Genomic DNA, 20,215 nt, shown 5'->3' with positions numbered 1-20,215 from the left:
CCTTTTTTGTGATAAATGTAGTACCCCATAAAAGGTTGCAAATAGTTTTGCCAATAGAAAATTAACACTTGCATTGGGCTTGGAGAAGTTGAGGGGAAACTGGTTATTGTGTCTGGAGACACTGTTGTAGTGGTCAGTTCTACAATGAAAGACAGAAACACAATAAAACTCAGATTCAGAGCAAAAAGATTTTTTTTATTCATATAGATATATATATCGTGAGTTTTGACATACCCATCTGTGAACGAAGCTCATTTAGGAAGCTGACTGGTTGTATGTCATCTCCATCCTGGAAGGTGTATTCCATCCTGCCATCAATCTGGTTTGAAGAGCTCCTGCAGCAAAAATCAAAAAGATATTTGGAAAGAGTTTATAATTCATTTGTGCAATGCAGATTTATAGAAACATTCAAGCAAATATAATTATTTTTACTTTTTTGCTTTTTTAATGTCCTAAAATCGAAAACTGAGTATAATGAATCAATAATTAGATTCCAAGATAGAAGTAAGATTGCATCTCACGTGAAGTTGGAGGACTTGGGTAGAAAAAAATGTTTCTCAGGTTCATTCAGAAGAGTGTTCAGCTGCAGGAGAAAATCAAACCATTCATCAAACTCTGGCGAAGATTGGCATTGGAACTAAATCTATTTACAGTGTTCATTTTTATGTATTTACCGCATTATTGATAATATCCTGCAATCTCTGGTCGGTGTTGCCTCTAACATCAGAATCTGCTGGCATGCTGATGTTAATCAGGCTAAATGTAAAGACGACAGCATAGGATGTTTCTGAGATTTCTGTTTGGAGAGAATTTTGATTTTTTTTGGTTAAAAGATTTCCATTCATGTATGTTTGACTAAAAACCATTGCAAAAGCATTTCAACCTTAAATGATGAAACTTACTCTGATAGGTGAAATTCTCCACCTTCACTGATTCATTGAGCTGTGACTGTCTGGATTTCAGGAGAGTGTTGATAGCACTGACGACCAGAGATTCACTGGGGACTGGAGATGAGGAGTTGAACAGCAGCTTGCCTGTAACCACTGCTGTTGTTTGAGTTGTTGCAATGTTTGCAGTTGTTGCAGCTCCAGATTCAGTCATTGGAGTTACAATTGTAGTTGGGGAGTCACCAGTTGTTGACATTGACAATGACATAGTGGTTTCTTGAGTAACAATTATGAGTGTTGATGCACTGGTTGCAGTGGTCGCTAAAGACATAGTGCTATGAGCTTCAAATGTATTTGGAGCTGGATTTTGTGTCGCTGAAATTTGAGTTGCATTTTGTAAAGATGTTGTTGTCATAAATGTTGTAATTTCTGAGAATGTTGGCATGGTTGTGGTAGTGAAAAATGTTGTTGTGGTAGCAGGTCTGGTTGTTGTCGTGAAAAGTGAAGAAGTTGAAGATAGTGATGTGGTTTGAGAATCATTTTCTGTTGCTGGAGGTGCAGTTATAGGTGCTGAGAATAGGGGCGTATTTGTGGGAGTCACAGCTGTGGTTGTTGAAGCTTCAGTTGTTGAAGATTGTGCTGTTTTTGATGGAGCAGCATTTGTTGCTGTAGTTGGTGAGGATGTGACTGTGGTTGGGGGTGTCATAGCTGTGTTTGTAGATTCTTCCTTTGTTGATGTGGAAGCGGCTGAATCTGTGGTTGTTGAAGATTCAGTTTCTGTTGTCATTGAAGATGACACTGTGTTTGAACCTGTAACTGCTGTTGTAAATTCTGTAGAAGCTTCATTTGTTTTTGTAGATACCGTTGATGTTGAATCCGTAGTTGTAGGAGGTGTAGTTGTGAAAGTCACAGATGTACATTTTTGATTTAGTTTGGGTGTCATAGCTGTGGTAATGGATGCTTTAGTTTTTATAATACAAACTTCACTGGTTGTTTGTGAAACCGGTGTTGTTGGTGCAGTTGTAGTTGGGGAGGATGTACCTCCACAAACGGTAGACCATACACATACTGTCAAGAAAAAAGAAACAAACATATGTCATCATTACCTTGATGTTTTAAAATTTTATTTAGACAACTTTTGATATGGATGAACATTATTTAATAGCTCTTGATTACATTTGTTATTTTCTTTATTTGATCAATTTCTCAGCAAATAATATCCATATTTAATGTAGAGTATACTTACATATGGTGAGAAAAACTGTCCATCTGGCATTTTTTGAAATGAAACACCCCCTTAAAAAAAATAAAAAAAAATAATAATAATGTTATGTCTTTAAGCAATTTCAAAACATTTACATTCAAAGAGCTTTATGAGTTATGTGCTATATTTTTTCTGTTGCAGAATTACCGATCTACAAATGATACATCTTTGTAGTAATAAATCTATGTAGTAAACTTTCCTTTAGAGAAGATTTAAAGAACTAAAATTGTGAAAAATTGTCAGGTTTTCAGAGAAACTGAAACATTTTACCTACTAACTCTGTCACAAACACAGTAGATCTGAAAAGGTTTAAACTGAGGCATCTATGACAAACATGCTTTTATATTTCTAAAAAGCCAGGTCGAATTACATGGACCAGTTTTCAAAGTACTATTTGATACATTTTTTATGCTTATGTCTCAAAATTTCCTTCTATGTTGAAATATTTATCAAGACATGTATTTGCATGTCATTGTCTGAAGCAGCTCATTTGGCATTTAAAATGTATATAGTTCTATTGGTTCTTGCATTCCCTGGGAATAAAACCCATGATCTTGATATCAAGTTATATTGTTTGTGCTACAGGAATGCACAGAGCTTTCAAACAAACACTGAAACAGATTAAGTGTGGATTACAGACAAAAAGACATAAGGCACTGCGGTGCCATCCCAATCCGCATTACATTAATACTTGGTTGAGATCAAGCCGTCACAATATAACTGTGTGAGTTTCAGATTCATGATATATTTTGTAGTAGTTCTGTATAATAAAGTAAATAGTCATTATTCAGAAGAGCTAAACTTTGAATTAGTCACACAACTCTCAGCATGTATGCCCTAAATTTAGATGAAAGCTGTTCCTAATTAACACAGAGAAAATTACTGATACAGATGACGATGAAAAAAGTGATTTGTTTCATAACTCTTTTGGTATAGATTTAAGCAGTTGTGTGATCCCCTCTGCTCTACACAATACTAATGCTAATGCTACAAACAAAGTACCCTTTTGATAACCAAATATATAGCCTCAATACACACTTTTGCCAAATACAGTGGACTATACCCAACAACCTACAGTATCCAAATGTTACAAATACCCCTGCATCGCATTTATTGGACTTTAGTTCACTTCAGGTGAAGTGGTCAATTGCTTATTTAGGGATTATTAGGGTTGGCTGCCTCTGCTTGTTGACGTTAACACTAGTGGAGTATGCTTCCTTTACTTGTTTGTTCATTTTAGTAGTTTGGACTTTTTTCATGATCTGTTTTCATGTTATATGTTGGGTATTTTTAAATATAGGATTTGAATAGACTTTTAACTATTGATCTATTTATGATTATTATTTATTATTTATATATTTATTTACTTGTTTATTTATTCATTTATCTATCTATCTCTGTGTATCTGTCTATCTAGCATTCTATCTTTCTCTCTGTCCATAAATCCTATAAATCTTAAAATTTTAAGTTTTTAGTCACACTTTATAATAGGTGTATTTAAAGGGGAAATGAAGCAGTCAATCAAGTTTACATGATTTACAAGACGGATTTCCACTATAATCAACAATTATATAAGAAACATGACAAATGTAAACAACGAATGAAACAAATTGAATTGGGGTACTAAGAATCATGTAAACTTGATTGACTGCTTCTTTTCCCCTTTAACTACTATGTACTTACAAAAAAAATAAGTAGACTACAATGTACTTATTGTGTTCATATTGTATTGCCAAACACTTTTGCTGCTATTGATGTGGGGATAGAGGCTCATCAACAGTGTAATCATAGATGTAATTATTGAATTACAGTGTTATTACATATGTAATTACAGAAATGAATTACAGCTATAATTACATCCAGGTATTTAAATAATATATATATATAAGTACAATGTAAAAACATGGATGTACACAATAAGTGCATTGTATCAAATTATTAATTGTAATGTTAGTACATAGTAGTTGACAAACTTTGCTTTTCTAGTTAAAAAATGTGATCCAATGTTTTCAATGCACTTTAATTTTGCTTCCTTAGTACCCCAATTCAATTTCAATTCAGATTCAAACATTTTATTGTAATTTAAAAGGCATTCCAAATTCAATTTTGAATGGTGCACAACCCTCCTTTGATATAAAGTTGATACAGGTTGACAACAAATCATACAAGCAGATACAGGGGCTAATGTAATCATATAACATATTTACAAATTATACATTGAATAAAGTATTATATAGTATTATAAGCTACATTATGTCAATCAATTCATATATAAGATTTAGCCTACCTCCATATGCTGTTCAACGTCATTACCATGTACACCAAACGGTATTGCAGAGGTCTATGTGATTTGTCTTCTTAGTTCACAAGTGAAAAACTGAATAGTGCAATTTTGGGTGATACTATATCAAAGGAAGATTGACGTCTGTAGGGTGTGGTAAAAAGTGTCGTTCAGTGACCAAACCCTGTAGTACGCAAGACAGAAGCATACTGATGGAATCATTCTCACAATGAAGGGTGTAAATACAATGCTGACTACTGCTAAGGTGAATGTCAAGAATTCATTTCTGCCAGGATGATAAAAGGTGTTTTGGTGACAATAAAGTGTCTATTTTGATGAAAGATAAATAAATAAATATAAGGTAAAATAAAACCTGAAAGAATTTATGAAATGGATGAACAATAAACCAGAATAAATCAGATTTTATTTGCTACACACATTACATAATCAGTGGTCCTAATTGTTGAAGAAGCCTATAAATGTTTCATTATAAAAAGTTAAAGTTTGTTATTAAATGATGTTTTAACAGAGACAATTTAAAAAGCTATATTGTCAGTAACAATGATTTAATTAAAACAAAAGGGGGGGGGGGGGGGGGGGGGATTTATTTATTTATTTATTACTAATATTTTTATTTGAATAGTACATTAATTGTGATACTATGAATGATTTATACATTTGATCTCATGTTTAATAGGTTAATTTAATAATTGTGTGAACAGTATATTGATTTTAAAAATAGATTTAGGGTGCGTCTCAATGTTTCTTTCATGCATACGCACAGATGGACGTCTATCAGATAAAAATTGGATTGCTCTCATGTTTTGTTCTCATACTGGTAATAAGGTGTGTCTTGGAATGTTCAACAAAGTACACACAACCTACATAAACAAAACAGAGGTTATTTGGAATGAACAATCACTAGGCCTAATTTTATTTACAACAATACAACAGTGTATCAACTGACTTGTAACATAAAGCAAGCGCTATTAAAGATTTAACTAATAATTGCTTTTCTGTCATTTTAATCACTTCTGAATCAACCATCTTAGGCTAGCTGTTCGCACCGCTTCTTCACGTGCTATAAAGGTTACAGCGTCTTGTAACTTGCCTTATTGAACGGCTTGTAAAATAAAGCCAGATGATAGACTATTAACTGAGCATAATTTACAAGACATTTTCTAATTATATAGTCCTGTTGATCAATGTCATGTGCGATTTCATGCCAGTAAAAGCCAGTGAATAGATGTGTGACTTTCAGATTTTCAAAGTTGCTCAGAGTCACAAATAGGTCCAGCCTAGCTATAATATGAAAACACACACACACACACACACACACACAAAACATCATTATAAACAAGGGGAAAACCATAAGAAAATGTGTAGCCTAAATATATAAATAATCATAAGCATACAAAGTGTAAACCATTTAGTCAAATTGTTGACCATTTACTGCTACACAGGTTGTGTAGCCTAAATATATAAATAATCATCTAAGCATAAAAAGTGTAAACCATTTAGTCAAATTGTTGACCATTTACTGCTACACAGGTTCATACTATATTTGATTATTCACTGTTTGTGGACATGCAGACAATTCAGTTCACATGCCAAAAAAAAAAAAAAAAAAACCTATTATTTTCCTCTGATGTCAAACTTCAATCAAAAGTGACAACCTCTGAAGAGGGAGTAGACTGCCCTGAGTACAAATATCTCACTTGGGATGGGCCAAGTGCAAAGATTTAGCAATAGTTGCAGGTTCACTCCTATTTTTAGATTATACAGGCAGCTGTCAATATTGAATTTGTCTAATTATTATTGTTCATTTATAATTTATTATAATATCATGTACTATATTACTTACATTATGAATAAAACTATAATAACTGAATGGCTCAAAAAAAAAAACAAAAAAAAAAAGCCTGAAGCAGAGACTTCAGCGCCCTTCCATGGAAGATCTGGGTTTTTTGAAAGACGTTTTTTTTTATGCACAATAAACTAAACCAGTTTGACCAGCTTTCGTGGTATGCAGTTTAATGTGTACAAATACTGGAGTATTAATAATAGTTTATTTTCATTAATATTAGTATATTTATAGTATGTTGTATATATTATTTATTAATATATAAATTAAATTACGTTTTACCCCTCTATCTGCCTGACCTTATATCTTGTAGCCTCTATTAGGGTTTTATATAAAATATAAAAATAAAAACTCAACAGTATGTTGCCAATTAAGTACTTTTTTATTGACAAGTGAAATTGAAGCAAAAATGACAGTGTTAGTTATTAGCTGAATACATTATAAAAGACAAATGACACTGAACATGAATAAATACGTAAAGAACAAAAACAAAATAGAAACAGAAAGAAGATGTGAAGACCAAGTTCCAGGGAAATATCTTTACAATTCTCTATGATGCCTTTACATCATTATGAGTATTTTTTTGTGTAATTCAGTGGCAGTTTCAAGTCCAGTCAAGTCAGCTATTATTTTTGTAGTACATATAAAAACAACAGAGTTGACCTTTACAGATCAAACAATCAAAAAAATTCATTTTAAAATGAAATATAACGCATAATAAAATAAATTAAAACATTTAAATACAACATCATGTATTAATCCACTTTAACTTATTCAATCTGTTCAAAAGCCACAGAAAAAAAGATATGTTTTTAAAGAATATTTAGAAATGGCTAATGGTGAAGTTTACGCCACATGGAAAGAGAGACTATTTCATAACTTAGTACCTACCATACCAAAGGCACGGTCACCCTTTGATCTATAGCGGTAATGAGGAACCTATAGCGGTAGTTTCGAAACAGTTATGACGTACTGAAGCCTCGTTTATTGAAATCACGTGACTCTGGCAGTTTGAAACACACTCCGAACCATTGATTCGGAACAAACAATTTGTAAAGGCTTCAAAGCTTCATGAAGCAGTGTTTTGAAATTGCCACCACTAGTCCTGATCTACTGTCTGGTTTGTGATTACGTCTCTGATCTGCCTGATACATCCCTGTCACTGTTGATTGAACCCTGCCTGTTTGTTATACGAGGGATAGCCTGTTTGCTATCCCAACCCTTTCACGCGTACACCAGGCCGATCTGCTGGGGGATCTCGACCAGGGGGTAGGGCCCCTGAGGCGGTTACTGAGCTGCGCCGCAAATTAAAAAATGTATATATAGCTCTCCGGGATGGTGACGATACTGGCCACGGAGAGACATTTGTGGTTGAACCTGGCCGACATCGGGAAGAAAGAGAAAGGCTTTCTCCTCGATTCGCTGGTTTCTCCCTCTGAGCTTTTCGGCACCTCCGTGTTGGCGGTGGTTGGAAAGTTCAGAGAGGCGAAGGCGCGCTCAGCTGTATCCAGGACATACATACCGCTGAGATCCGTGTCCAGGCCCAGGCAGATGGGAGGGCCTGGTCTATCATGGTCCGAGGACCTTAGATGAGGCCAGAGAGCCAGTGTCACCTCTCGTGCGCCTCCTCCGTGGAGTAGTAGGTCGCAGAGGAGGCGCGACTCCCACAAGAAGAGGGATCTGAGGGAGGTGATCCGGCACAAACGCACGTTGCGTCTGTCATGGACCATCTTCCCTGAGGGCGTGATTATATCTTAGCCCTTTCCTCTCTTCCCCGACTCCCCAGGCGCTTCTTACATCAGGCCTGAGGCTGGGCTCATGGTTAGAACAATGTTCTGATGGCCCGCCTCGGCTTGGTTAGTGAGAGTGCCTCTTTCAGGTATGTAGAGGTGGTAGACCCCATGCACTCTAAAAATTGCTGGGTTAAAAACAACCCAATTGGCAACCCAGCGCTGGGTAAATATTGGACAGAACACATGCTGGGTTAAATTGACCCAGTGACATTTCAACCCAGCAGGCTGGGTTGTTGAGAAAACCCAAGATGTAGTCATTTTTTACCATTAATGGATTTGCTATTCTGGGTTATTTTTGCTGGGTTATTCTTATAATTTCACCTGTGCTTTACTGTAAAACTATGAATTAATAAATAATGAAATAAGAACATGTTAGACTGTCAAAATAATCTTTTTTAATGCTTGTCAACTGACATTCACAAACGTGTTAAAATTGGAAGCACATTAAATGCAAAAATCATTTAGTGCTGCAAAGTTAAATATTGTCATATTTTAATAAATAAATACAATTAGTTCTAAAACCATGGTTTAAATACAGTGACATTGACAATAATATTTTAAAGTCAGCGAATGCAAAGTCATTTAAAAATACATCAAGTATTATAGTCAAATACTGTCATGGTTTTGCCTGCTTATCTGTGTATTTTCCTAGTATTGTGGCAGGACCATGACAGACCCATGTTTTGTGTACAAGCGCATGGCCAATCGTCAGGGCCATGTGCTTGTGTTGTCTTATTACCAGTTCCCGCCCCCCTTGTTATCCCTGTCTTGTCATCATTGAATAGTTGTTATCACCTGTCTTGCTCATTAGTGGTTCCCTATGTAATCCCCGTGTTCTCTCTGTCTTTTGTTGGTTCATTGTTTAAACACTGTCTGATGTCTAACCTTGTTGGTTCTTTGTCTATTGAGATTACTCCGTGAAACCTTTGTCATCCGTGTCTTGATCCTTGTCTGTCGTTCGAGTTGTGAGTTCCTGTATTATCAGTTTATCCTGTCCTGTTTTGCCCCATCGTGGGTTTTACTTTCTGTTTTGTCGTCATTAAACCTTGTTTGAGTTACTCGCTGTCTGCATTTGGGTTCGTTCCTCACCACATCATAACAGAATGAACCGACCATAACTAGATAACAGAAGAACGGGCCAAGAGAATGTCAGGACGTTCGTTTGAGGGAACCCGTCTGGTCAGATTTCGTGGGACCCGCGGAGGCCGCAGTAGAGGCGGTGGTCGTGAGGAGTCATCGTTTTCACCTTCTGCTCGACTGCCGGTTATCCCTGAGGGTCTCCGGATAGGGGTCGCGATGTTTGGAAGCCCGGTTGACTCTTCCATGACTCCTAGAGCTCCGTCCACCCCTTTTGATCTCCGTGGAAAACGAGGGAGGCGGATCTCATGGGAATCCCCATCAGAGACGTCCTCTACGGAATCAACCCAGCCTGAGAGGACCGTTCCTCTGCCGCCTGTCTCGGACCCGACAATGGTTCCCCAACCGAGCACTGATCCACTCGTGGTCTCTGCTTCCCGTCCCAGGAGAAAGAAGAGAAAGAAGGGACCTTCTCGTTCTCCGCCCCAACCATCTCCTGTGCCCGCAGTGAGTTCCTTACCTGTTTCGGCTTCTGTTAGAACTGTTCCTGGAGCTGCTGCAAGTGGCACAACGCCCGAGTCTGAGTCGGAGAGGGCTGATCCTGGGTCAGCTGCACAGAGGAGAGTTTCCGAATCAGTGGCTGAGAACGCTGTTTCCGACTCAACGACTGAGAGTGCTGTACCAGAGCCCTCTTCTCCGAGAGTTGCGGCCGATCTAGCCGCTGAGAGGATTGTGCAGGCAGTTTCGGCGCATCAGGAGATGCCCATTAACATTGCGGCTAAGACCCTGTCTGAATACCTGTCCCGTCTTCACAAGATCCTTGATCCCCCTGTCTCCGTGAGCGCTGCACCCGATCCTGTCCCGGTGAGCGCTGCACCTCTTGCTACCGCTGAGAACATTGTTTCCGTGACTGAATCTAGGAGTTTGGTTTCCGAGTCCGCTTCAGAAAGCACAGATCCAGAGTCGGATTTCATGAACACCGAGTCTGATTCTGTGAGTTTGGCTTCCACTCCCCAGTCACCTGCTACACCCCCGGTTATGTGTTCGGTTCCCTTACCAGCTGTTTCCCCGGCCAAGAGACTTGTTTCGTCACCCTCAGTTTTCCCTGTCACGATTCCCGCTCCGTCGCCCACTGTCCCTCCTGTCCCTGTTCAACCACGAACTGTTTCCCCTAAGTCACCTCCTCGTGTGTCCCCTTCCAAGTCTGCCCGGATTCCTCGTTCCCCGTCCCGCGGACCTAAGAACCCCCGTGCACCTGTTCACCCTGGACTACCCCCTAAAGACTTTGTGTTTCCTCCACCTCCCCTTCCATGTATGTTATTTTTAATGTTTCACCCGGACCCTATGATTGTGTATTCTTGTATGCCGTTGATGTTATTTGTTATGTTTTGCTGGTTCTTGTCCCTTTCTCAGTCGATCTTGTCTCGTGTTTAATGTTATTTGTTTTGCTTTGTTGGTTCATGTCTATGTCCTAGTCGGTCTTGTCTTGTTTTGTGGTCTCCCTGAGGAGCGTCTGGTAGCCGCTCCTTAGGGAGGGGATTCTGTCATGGTTTTGCCTGCTTATCTGTGTATTTTCCTAGTATTGTGGCAGGACCATGACAGACCCATGTTTTGTGTACAAGCGCATGGCCAATCGTCAGGGCCATGTGCTTGTGTTGTCTTATTACCAGTTCCCGCCCCCCTTGTTATCCCTGTCTTGTCATCATTGAATAGTTGTTATCACCTGTCTTGCTCATTAGTGGTTCCCTATGTAATCCCCGTGTTCTCTCTGTCTTTTGTCGGTTCATTGTTTAAACACTGTCTGATGTCTAACCTTGTTGGTTCTTTGTCTATTGAGATTACTCCGTGAAACCTTTGTCATCCGTGTCTTGATCCTTGTCTGTCGTTCGAGTTGTGAGTTCCTGTATTATCAGTTTATCCTGTCCTGTTTTGCCCCATCGTGGGTTTTACTTTCTGTTTTGTCGTCATTAAACCTTGTTTGAGTTACTCGCTGTCTGCATTTGGGTTCGATCCTCACCACATCATAACAAATACAATTAAAGAAAGAAGATTAGTTCTGAACAATGACATTTATACATTTAACGGTTTAAATACACAGTGAAATTGACAGACAATTCAATTTTAAAGTCAGCGAATGCAAAATAATTTTTAAAATATGCTAAAATTTACACAGGTATAGTTAAATAAAGTAAAATAAAGTTAAGGAAGAAAGAAAATGAGTTTTGAACAATGACATTTATACCATTTAATTCTTAGTAAATTAAAGTGAAATTCACAGATGTGCAAAATTGTATTTTACAGTACAGTATTTTAAGAAGGAGCCCTCCCTCCCTCCCTCCCTCCCAGTTTCATTAAAATAAGTTATTAGTCCACCACGTGCGTGACGTCATAAACCAATGTGTTTGAACGACCACTTTGCGACAATATGGTTTCGGGAAACAGTCGTGACTACCTAGTTGATTTTTTTCAACGATGCATCGTACTATGGTTGTGAAGCATCGAGTTACGTTGTTGTACGGGAAACACACCCCTGCGTGGGGTAGTTCATGTCAAATACATAGAATGCTTTGAAGCATACGTCAACAGCTGCAAGTAGTGTGCTTGTCCATTGATGATGAAGGATTGCGATATATGCTGGGCGTTTCCCATGGTCATGACATTGGGATGCGTTTTAGAAATGCCACCATGTTCGTTCCAACCTATAAAAGAAAGTAAATACAATATCAATTGTTTCAATGGCAATGGTGTCATTGTTCGGTTGAAGTCAGTTCAGTGTTGATTCAATTCAGTTCAATTACTGTGTAAATTACTGTGTAAAGTTCATCATGATTTCAACAATCAATATTTTTATTTGGCGAAAAGCCATATAATAAGTGGTATACTTTACATTATTCCTTAAATGTCTTGTTTGATCTTTTTTTTTTTTTTTTTTGTCAAGGATCAAAGCTGCTTGATAGGAATTGTTTTGAGGTAATAAAGTTAAATGTACATCCAGGCAGTTTTCATCACAAAATAAACTCCTTCAGGGTGATACGAGATCCCTCCACTTTGTGTTAATTACCCTGTTGAAGTTTATTCTGCAATATCAACTGGCTGGATGTACAGTATCCCATGCTTAATGCACAGGCAGGTCACAATGCAATTTAAATAGCAGTTATGCAGTTTTATACTTACTGGTTGAAGATCAATGAAAGCCTTTCTAGCTTGGTCAATTTATGGACGAAAGACCCTCTGACCAATTCTGTCCACCATGGCAGGAAGAAGGGGAAGTACCAAAATAGCAACATCACCTCTATTCTCTGCAGAAAAGAGACATAACATCTCAGAAACAGGACCAGCTACAACAAATATATACTAAAGTTAGTGCAATAAGCTACAGACATAGAAATAAATATGCAATAATGATACTACATACCGAAAGTTGCCTTTTATGTTGTATAATTTTGAAGATCTAAAACAACTAACCTTGCGGATATTTTTATGCACAAACAGCAACATAACACACTAACTAAAGTTGAATAAATTAAATAGATTAATAAAGTAATTCTCCACCCACAAATTTAAATCTCTCATCATTTACTAGCCCTCATTCCACCCCAGATGTGATGTATATGACTTTCTTTCTTCTGTTTAACACAAATGGAGATTAACCATATAACATAGTCCATACTATACCAGCTAGCAGTGCTCCCTTTATGTTTTTAGCATTAGTTGAGAGATTTTTTCCTTTAAATTTGTTTACATGAAGCTACTACATCTGATATTTATCCAAATGAATCGACATTGAATCAAGATCGGAATCGAATCACAAGCTTTTAAATTGCTAAACTCAGAGGTTGGCAGCCTTGTGAGCTACCTATAACATACGGATCAAATGTAACGTTATATAGGCTACGTTAAGTTACGCGAGGTTGAGTTGATTATCACAGGCAGTCAATTATATGTAAAAGCTGCAAACGTGTATAATAAACATGAACTTACCGTTAAACTTGTCGATAAGACTGGCTAACTGCCACTCGAGTTTCCCTCACAAATGTATCCATGCTTTTCTGACTAGAAAAAAACGACATTTTGAATTACATCACTTACCAAAAACAAATTTATGTATGTAAAAATACTTTTTGTACCACACATCAAATCACCTCACTGGTCCAACCCACGGCACTGAGCATGCGCGCGCTTTGAAAGTTTTCGCGGTGCTGATAAGTCGATTCATTTCTTGGAATCATTTTGTTTCAAAATTGGTGAACCGGTTTATTTGAACCGGATGGACGGTTCTTTTCGACCTGCGGTCCCACAACATTTTACGCACTTGTTATGTCTTTTACATGTCGGTAATTGCAGGCGTTTTACAGTTTTACATAAGAGCAGTGAGTGATATTACTCAATTGTTTTGTTTTGAGTGACTCGACTCACTTTGTTCAATTCGCTTGTCAGTGACAGAAACGACTCTTTCCTCTGTTTCAGATATTCACATTTTTAATGGGTTCCGTGTGGTACATAATCATGAACTGTATATTTAAAAGAATAATTAATTAGAAAAAAACATTATATAAACTTACCTCAAAACAGTTTCACCCAGCTGCTTTGCCTTTGCCCCTTTGTCCTCTCAAAATGACAGCTGGGAGCGCATTTGAACATCTCCAAGGCGCGAAACTCGTGAAACAACCCAGCTGGGCAGAAACAACCCAGCGTTACGACCCAGCAGATTTAACCCAACCACTGGAAAATTAAAACTACCCAAAGGTGTTTAAAATATGGTAAAATAACCCAACAAAATTACCCAACAGACTCAACCCAGCATTCTGGGTTAAAAAACAACCCAGCATTTTTTAGAGTGTGTTCATGAAGAACTGTCTGGTGAGTCTTCACTTCGCACGCCGCAGGTGAGCTGCTGGATTAAAAAATAATATTTTTCTCTTTACAGACCTCGTTCCCTGTATAGAGTTATGGGGCCATGTCAAGGTAATAAGGTAAGAGAACTTTTTTGGATTATCAGGGCCCTGAAGTACTTAGAGTGTTGACTGACGCTAGAGCTTCAGATAGATCTTATGTCCGGCCCATGGGACCGTTTTGACTTTTCTGAGTATTTCGCCCCTTGAGCTCTGTTGAGTTTTCATTAGGTTGAGCGTTTCTGCAGCCCTTTGTATGGAATAATACAGACTATATTCTTTAGTAGGCTGTGGCTCCTCTGAGCCCTCAGAATGATCTATGCTTACAGGTTGGCCCTCATCAGGGCCGCCTCTGTAGCTGGCCTAGGCTGTGCCAGGGATATTAGAGGCGTTCTGCTAAAATTAGCATTTCTTCCTCTGACCCTTCACTTTGTGAATGTAGGTTTTTAGCATCCCTGTAAATTCAGCCTCCTCCCATGGGAGTCGTTAGGCCAAGGCCCGCCCCCTTCTCTGCATTCTGGGGTGACTAGAGTAATGCAGCGTGGTGCAGTAAGTCCTTTTGAGCAGGGTTAGGCCGTCTTTCGCTTCACGAAGAAGACACATGCTGCGTCCCAATTCGCATACTATCCGTCCTAAATAGTATTCGAAAATAGAATTAGTACGTCCCAAATCTTAGTATGTTGAAATGAGTGTCCCAAAGAGACCCGGATGGTCTACTATATCCGGTCAGAATCCGAAGTGCAAATCGATGCGCACTCTAACGGCTGATATTGCCCACAACCCATCGCGTGTTGGACGAGGATTCGGTTAGAACTACAAACACGAATGAAAAGTGTTCAAAAACTACAGACATGGAGGACGCGCGAGTCCGACGGTTATGTAGAGAGGTTTAGATAAAGGGGTTTGAGTGATTAATTATCAGTATCTAACCTGACGAAAATGTATTTATTCAATGTTGTCCACATTATATTGCATCTGCAGCAGCATTGTGAACTTTTGCAAAGATACGTTTAGCCATTAACTTTTAAATGCATTATTATATTCAAATTCCAAACACATGAGGAGAGTCTCCGCATGAAAGACCCATGACTGGCAGATGAACGTGCGACAACAATTCTCTCCGAAATGGTAAGAAGTTATATTAGATTGAATGGAGGATTTTGACTGTGACGAGATGATTGACAGGGCAGTTTACGGTGATAGGATGCACGCGATAGCTCTGTCCGTTAAAGATGAGGAAGTAGTATGTCCCAAAGCTTGCCTACTCTTTTGCTACACACTCAAAAGTATGTACTTTTTCTTCACAAAAAGAGTACATACTTTTAGGGCGTAGTATAAGTAGGCGATTTGGGACGCAGCATGAGTCTCCTGCCCGACCCTGCCGTGCAGAACTGGCCTACGGATTTAGGCCGCCATAATGGGCTTCACTTACCTCGCTGAGCTACTGCTCGAGCGCCGGGTTGTAGGTGGTTGGCTTTCATTCAAGCCCCACTCCCCTAGGTTGGGCACAGATACATTTGTGTCAGCCCTAGGGCCGCTGGCAGGCCCGCCCCCTGGTAACCTCAGGGCGAGGTGTGAGTATTCCCCTGTGATTCAGAGTAGGTCTGAGTTCTTCACTCCCAGTTCTGTTTATCCTACCTCGCACCACTATGGCTCGGGTCGAGGATGAAGTAAGCCTTCACTTCTTCTTTGGTCGAAGTACGCTCCGCTGTAGCCAGAGCATTGCCCTGAGCTGACACCCATGCATAGATGGTAGGCCCCTGACTAACTGGGGCCTCCATTGAGGCAGAGTGGCATATGTTGAACTCCCCTTGTTTTTAAGGGTGCTAAGCTCTCTTGCTGAGTACACTGCCGTGGGCAATGTGATTAGGCACCAGGATGCTGAAGGCGCTGTGTAAACAGCTTATCTGCCAACGAAGGCTGCGCCATCAGGTAGTAGGCCTCAGCAGGCCTCCTTGTATAGGCAGCCCCCAATTGGGCGCTGTAGGCCACTTCTCGAGAGAAATGGTTGGCCTTGGTGGTTCGGGCAGTTGGCTCACTGGTGAGTAGAGGCCTTAAACAGGCCTCCTCGGAGGTGAGTCCCAACATTGTGGGACATACTTTAACCCTCTGGGGACCAGAGTGTTTTTGGGGCCCTTGGGATGTTTTGACATGCACTGACATTTGTGCTTTTTTCAGTTATTTATAAACATGTTAATGGCAAAGGTGTAAATTCACTCTTTATAGCACAAACTTGGCTACCATGATATGTGAGCAACATGTATGTACATGTTTGTATTTTTAATAGAATAATGTTTATGCGTGGTTATTGAAAAAAATAAAAATGAAAGTTGCTGAAATAAGACCACAAAACACATATTGGTTATTTCTTCACAAGGCTTTTGAAAATTGTATCACATAGCCTAGAATATTTGCTCCAAAACTATGTGAGAATCATCCTGACTACTCATTCAGATAAGTCAATAAAGTCTTTTACATTTTTAATGACGTGTTTTGTTTGAGAAAGCTTTATGCAGGATGCGTGATCTCTCATTAATATGTGTGGCATTCCACACCTGAGAAAGACAAAGACCCTCCCCATAATGGCCCTATTAGGTGCTATCAGGCCCTATCATTACAGGAGCCTTGCACAAAGAATGAGGAGATTTAAAAAAGAATGGCTTTTAGATTGTTTGGATTTATATAAGGAAACTACAGGGTGCATACGTCTGGACACTTCTATCACAAACCTTTCACCATATAGACATGGTTTTATTTCAGTTCAAAGTTCAAAGTTAGAGTTGGAAACATCTTGAAAAGAAAATTGTCTTTCTCCATAAATGTCTTAGTTTGATCATACATATTTCAAAGTTGAGGATTCATTATTTTGATATAGCTTGAACAAACACTATAACATCTTAGTTGATTAGTTTATTGACAAAACATACTATATATTTAACATATGAGCAGAAACTCCTAAAAAAAGCGTATTTGATGTCTATTTTAGAGTATAAACTTTATCCAAAACGAGTCAACGAAATGTTGTCTGTTATTTAGTCTGTAACAGTGCGTATCTGTGCGTTCATTCATTCATTCATTCACACACACACACAAACATGATTCACATTTTTAAACAGTATGCTATTTTTCCGTTTACAGACACTACGTTATTCTATATCGCGATTAGAACAAAGCACTTGCAAAAAACACTTACTTCTCAGCTGAATCTGTTCATCCTCGAAGTGAAAATAAACCCAGTGGTAAATGTCCCAGGATTGTTCCTCATATAGCCGCGCAAGACGACAGTAGATTAATCTGACTAAAAAATAATGTGTGTTTTCAGAGTTTATGGGCGTTAACGCGTCTCAATGTGTTGCTTCACATATTTGCGTTTGAATAGCGCGTGCTCTCCGTGGGCGTGTCACATTACCAGAGATAATCAGCTGAGAGAACGATAATGAGACGGGCTGACACGTCTCTCTTTTTCTATAGATGACATAAACGGAGAAAATTAATTTTAGTTTTGAATCGGATCATTTAAAAGTACAAACTCAAATGATTTAAAAGATACATTGCTTATGGCTGGGTGAATAGTATTAGCTGAGTTGTGTTGAAGATTAGAGACGTGCTCCAGAAAAAAAAGTTCACGGTGACTGAGAGGCAGAACGCACACCCTGTTTATTTTCTTTATTTTACAAAAGCACAGTATTTTATTTCGATTGTATGTGGGCACATAAAAAAGTAGACATTTACCAGATTAATTTTTCATATTTCTTAACTCTATATGAACAGAAATGATGGTAGTACTCTAAGTCTATTTTTCTGCTATGTGAAAAAAAACGAGCAAAACGCGCCGGCGCGTTTCTGGTCCCCAGAGGGTTAAAGCCGCTACATGTAGCTAGCCGTACTAGGCCGCCTGTGGGTGGGCCCAATAGTTACGTTGGTGTAGTATTGTTCCCAACACTGTTCCTTTGTAGCAGAATTGACTTGCTATCAGCTAGTAGGCCCAACCAGGTCTCCCTGATAGGCGAGTCCCCAGCTGGCTGGCCTTAGCAGGCCGCCTTGGAACTGTCACCTGGACTCAGCTACCAGTTGCTATCAGGTAGTAGGCCACTCAGGCCTCCCTGAAGGTGAATTCCCACTTAAGATGGTTATCAGGTAGTAGGCCTCACCAGGCCTCCCTGAAGACGAGTTCCCACATGCTGTGATTATCAGGTAGTAGGCCTCACCAGGCCTCCCTGAGGGTGAGTTCCCCACGTACTATCGTTATCGGGTAGTAGGCCTCTCTAGGCCTCCCTGTAGGTGACCACATACTGTTGCTATCAGGTAGTAGGCCTCACCAGGCCTCCTTGTGAGTGGTTCCCTAGCGGTGCTGGGTTCAGGAAGCTAGTGGCCTCTTGCTATCATTTCAGCTGGCCTTATCAGGCAGCTGCTGAAGACGAGCTTGCGCCCTGGCTCGACTAAAGTGTTCATTCTCTGCTACTGGTTCCCTCTCGGAACCTCTTTCCTGCCTACAGCCTGGTTTTGCCTATCAGGGGGACCATATGCTCCCCTCATTGAGGGTCACTGTGAGCACGCGGACTCCTGAGTCTGGTCAGACGGTGGTAGGCCTCTCGCGAGGCCTCCCAGTTAGATCAGTCCTTAGGCCTTCACAGGCCTCCTCAGTGTTTTGAAACACAGACACTGGGTTGATCCGTGGATCGAGTAGAGAAACTCCCCTCGCTAGCAAGGGTTGGAAAGCACTATGCTGAGTCATACTCTCCGGGATATCCCGTCTCTGAGATCCGGGCCGAGTGGTTCACTGCCAGCTTCGCAGTCCCTCGGGTTGGATGCCTTACCTAAGGCAAGTGTCCAGAGGCTCTGTCTTCGGACAGACAGGAAGTGGCCAGACTAAGTGTCTATGTATCTGATGCCGGGTCAGGCCGTCCTGGTGGCATTTCGGGGTGAGTACGTTCCCTTGAATAGTGACTGGCTGGGGTTCCTTCGGGTTCCCTAGCTACATTCCCTAGAAGGGACCCCTTCTAATTGAAGTTGTGGTCCTAGGCCTTTGAGCAGGCCCAGGTAGGCCTTTCATTTAACTATGTTTATGGAGGTTTTCCTGAGAGGCTTATAGCTTGGGCTATGACCCTTGTAAACTCAAAAACGCCTGTGTGGCCTTGTAAACTCTAATGGGTTAATGTTGAGACGTGATTTGCATACTATGAGAAACAGAAATCACTGTGTAGCATGTTTAGTCTCGATAAACTCCAACCTTCGTTCCCATTTGTTGATTTACATTACATCTTGCTAACTTTGTGATGCAGGGGTGTTATGAGAAATCTTGAAGGTTCTTTCTCTTAAACACCAAATTAACTGACATATTCAGATGTCCTGCAAGATTCACCCGGACTGTAGCCCGCAAACTTCAGAGGAATGGCCAGAGTCATAAAATGCTTGAACATTCCATGCCCTCCCCCATCTCTGCAAGAGAGATAACAGAACTCTAACACACACACACACAAACCAACACACACACATAATAGACCTTTACATTACACTCATAAAACGAGCCATTACCAATTGTATACGATATATTCCTGTATGTCTGTGTGTTTCCCAGTCCATGGTAGTCTAGATATGATCTCCTAGCGTATCAGTGAAACGTACTCGGTTACTAACGTAACCTCGGTTCTCTCTAGAGAGGGAACGAGTACTGCGTAATAGCTTTACGCTAGGGGAAAAACTCTTTTCCACAAGATATTGAAGCCAAAAATTATCCTTAATTTTTTATTAATGTAAAACGCTTTGCAGCAGCAAGCAGACATAGGCGAAACAGCTCGCGCGCCTATTGGTTGCTCTGCAGCAAATGCAGCAGCCTATCGAGAGAGACTCTGCGTGACTTAATGACCAATGGGGGCAATTCGCGCCCATATCGTCACGTCCCGCCAGAAGGGGCGTGGTCTCACCCTATAAATATGCTCGTTAGGCTGGTACAAGCTGGTTTTTATCACTGAAGCGAACCAGAGCGTATTCCAAGCACGGCAAGATACGCAGTACTCGTTCCCTCTCTAGAGAGAACCGAGGTTACGTTAGTAACCGAGTACGTTCTCTTACGAGAGTATCTCTCGTACTGCGTAATAGCTTTACGCTAGGGGAACACAATGCAACACGCCGTGCGTACAGGGATCCAACACCAAAG

General features: G+C 39.9%; 1 protein-coding gene and 1 long non-coding RNA gene across 2 annotated transcripts; both read right to left on the bottom strand.

The window, feature by feature from the left end:
• Positions 1-72: 72 nt before the first annotated feature.
• Positions 73-584, bottom strand: LOC130084953 (uncharacterized). The gene is made up of 3 exons (XR_008807079.1): positions 522-584; positions 235-335; positions 73-139 (listed from the first exon to the last, which is right to left on the bottom strand). It is a non-coding gene; the product is annotated as an uncharacterized LOC130084953 (long non-coding RNA).
• Positions 585-662: 78 nt separating this feature from the next.
• On the bottom strand, positions 663-4,557 carry LOC130084912 (mucin-2-like). The gene is made up of 4 exons (XM_056250439.1): positions 4,439-4,557; positions 2,134-2,183; positions 903-1,955; positions 663-796 (listed from the first exon to the last, which is right to left on the bottom strand). Exons 1-4 carry the CDS (start codon positions 4,465-4,467, stop codon positions 663-665), a joined length of 1,266 nt encoding a protein of 421 aa, XP_056106414.1. The 5' UTR covers positions 4,468-4,557.
• Positions 4,558-20,215: the final 15,658 nt, after the last annotated feature.

Source organism: Rhinichthys klamathensis, unplaced genomic scaffold, assembly GCF_029890125.1.
Source record: "Rhinichthys klamathensis goyatoka isolate OS25496 unplaced genomic scaffold, OSU_Roscu_1.1 h1tg000069l_1, whole genome shotgun sequence".
NCBI lineage: Eukaryota > Metazoa > Chordata > Actinopteri > Cypriniformes > Leuciscidae > Rhinichthys > Rhinichthys klamathensis.
The sequence above is the reverse complement of the archived record's forward strand: the minus strand, read 5'-3'. Positions and strand labels throughout refer to the sequence as shown.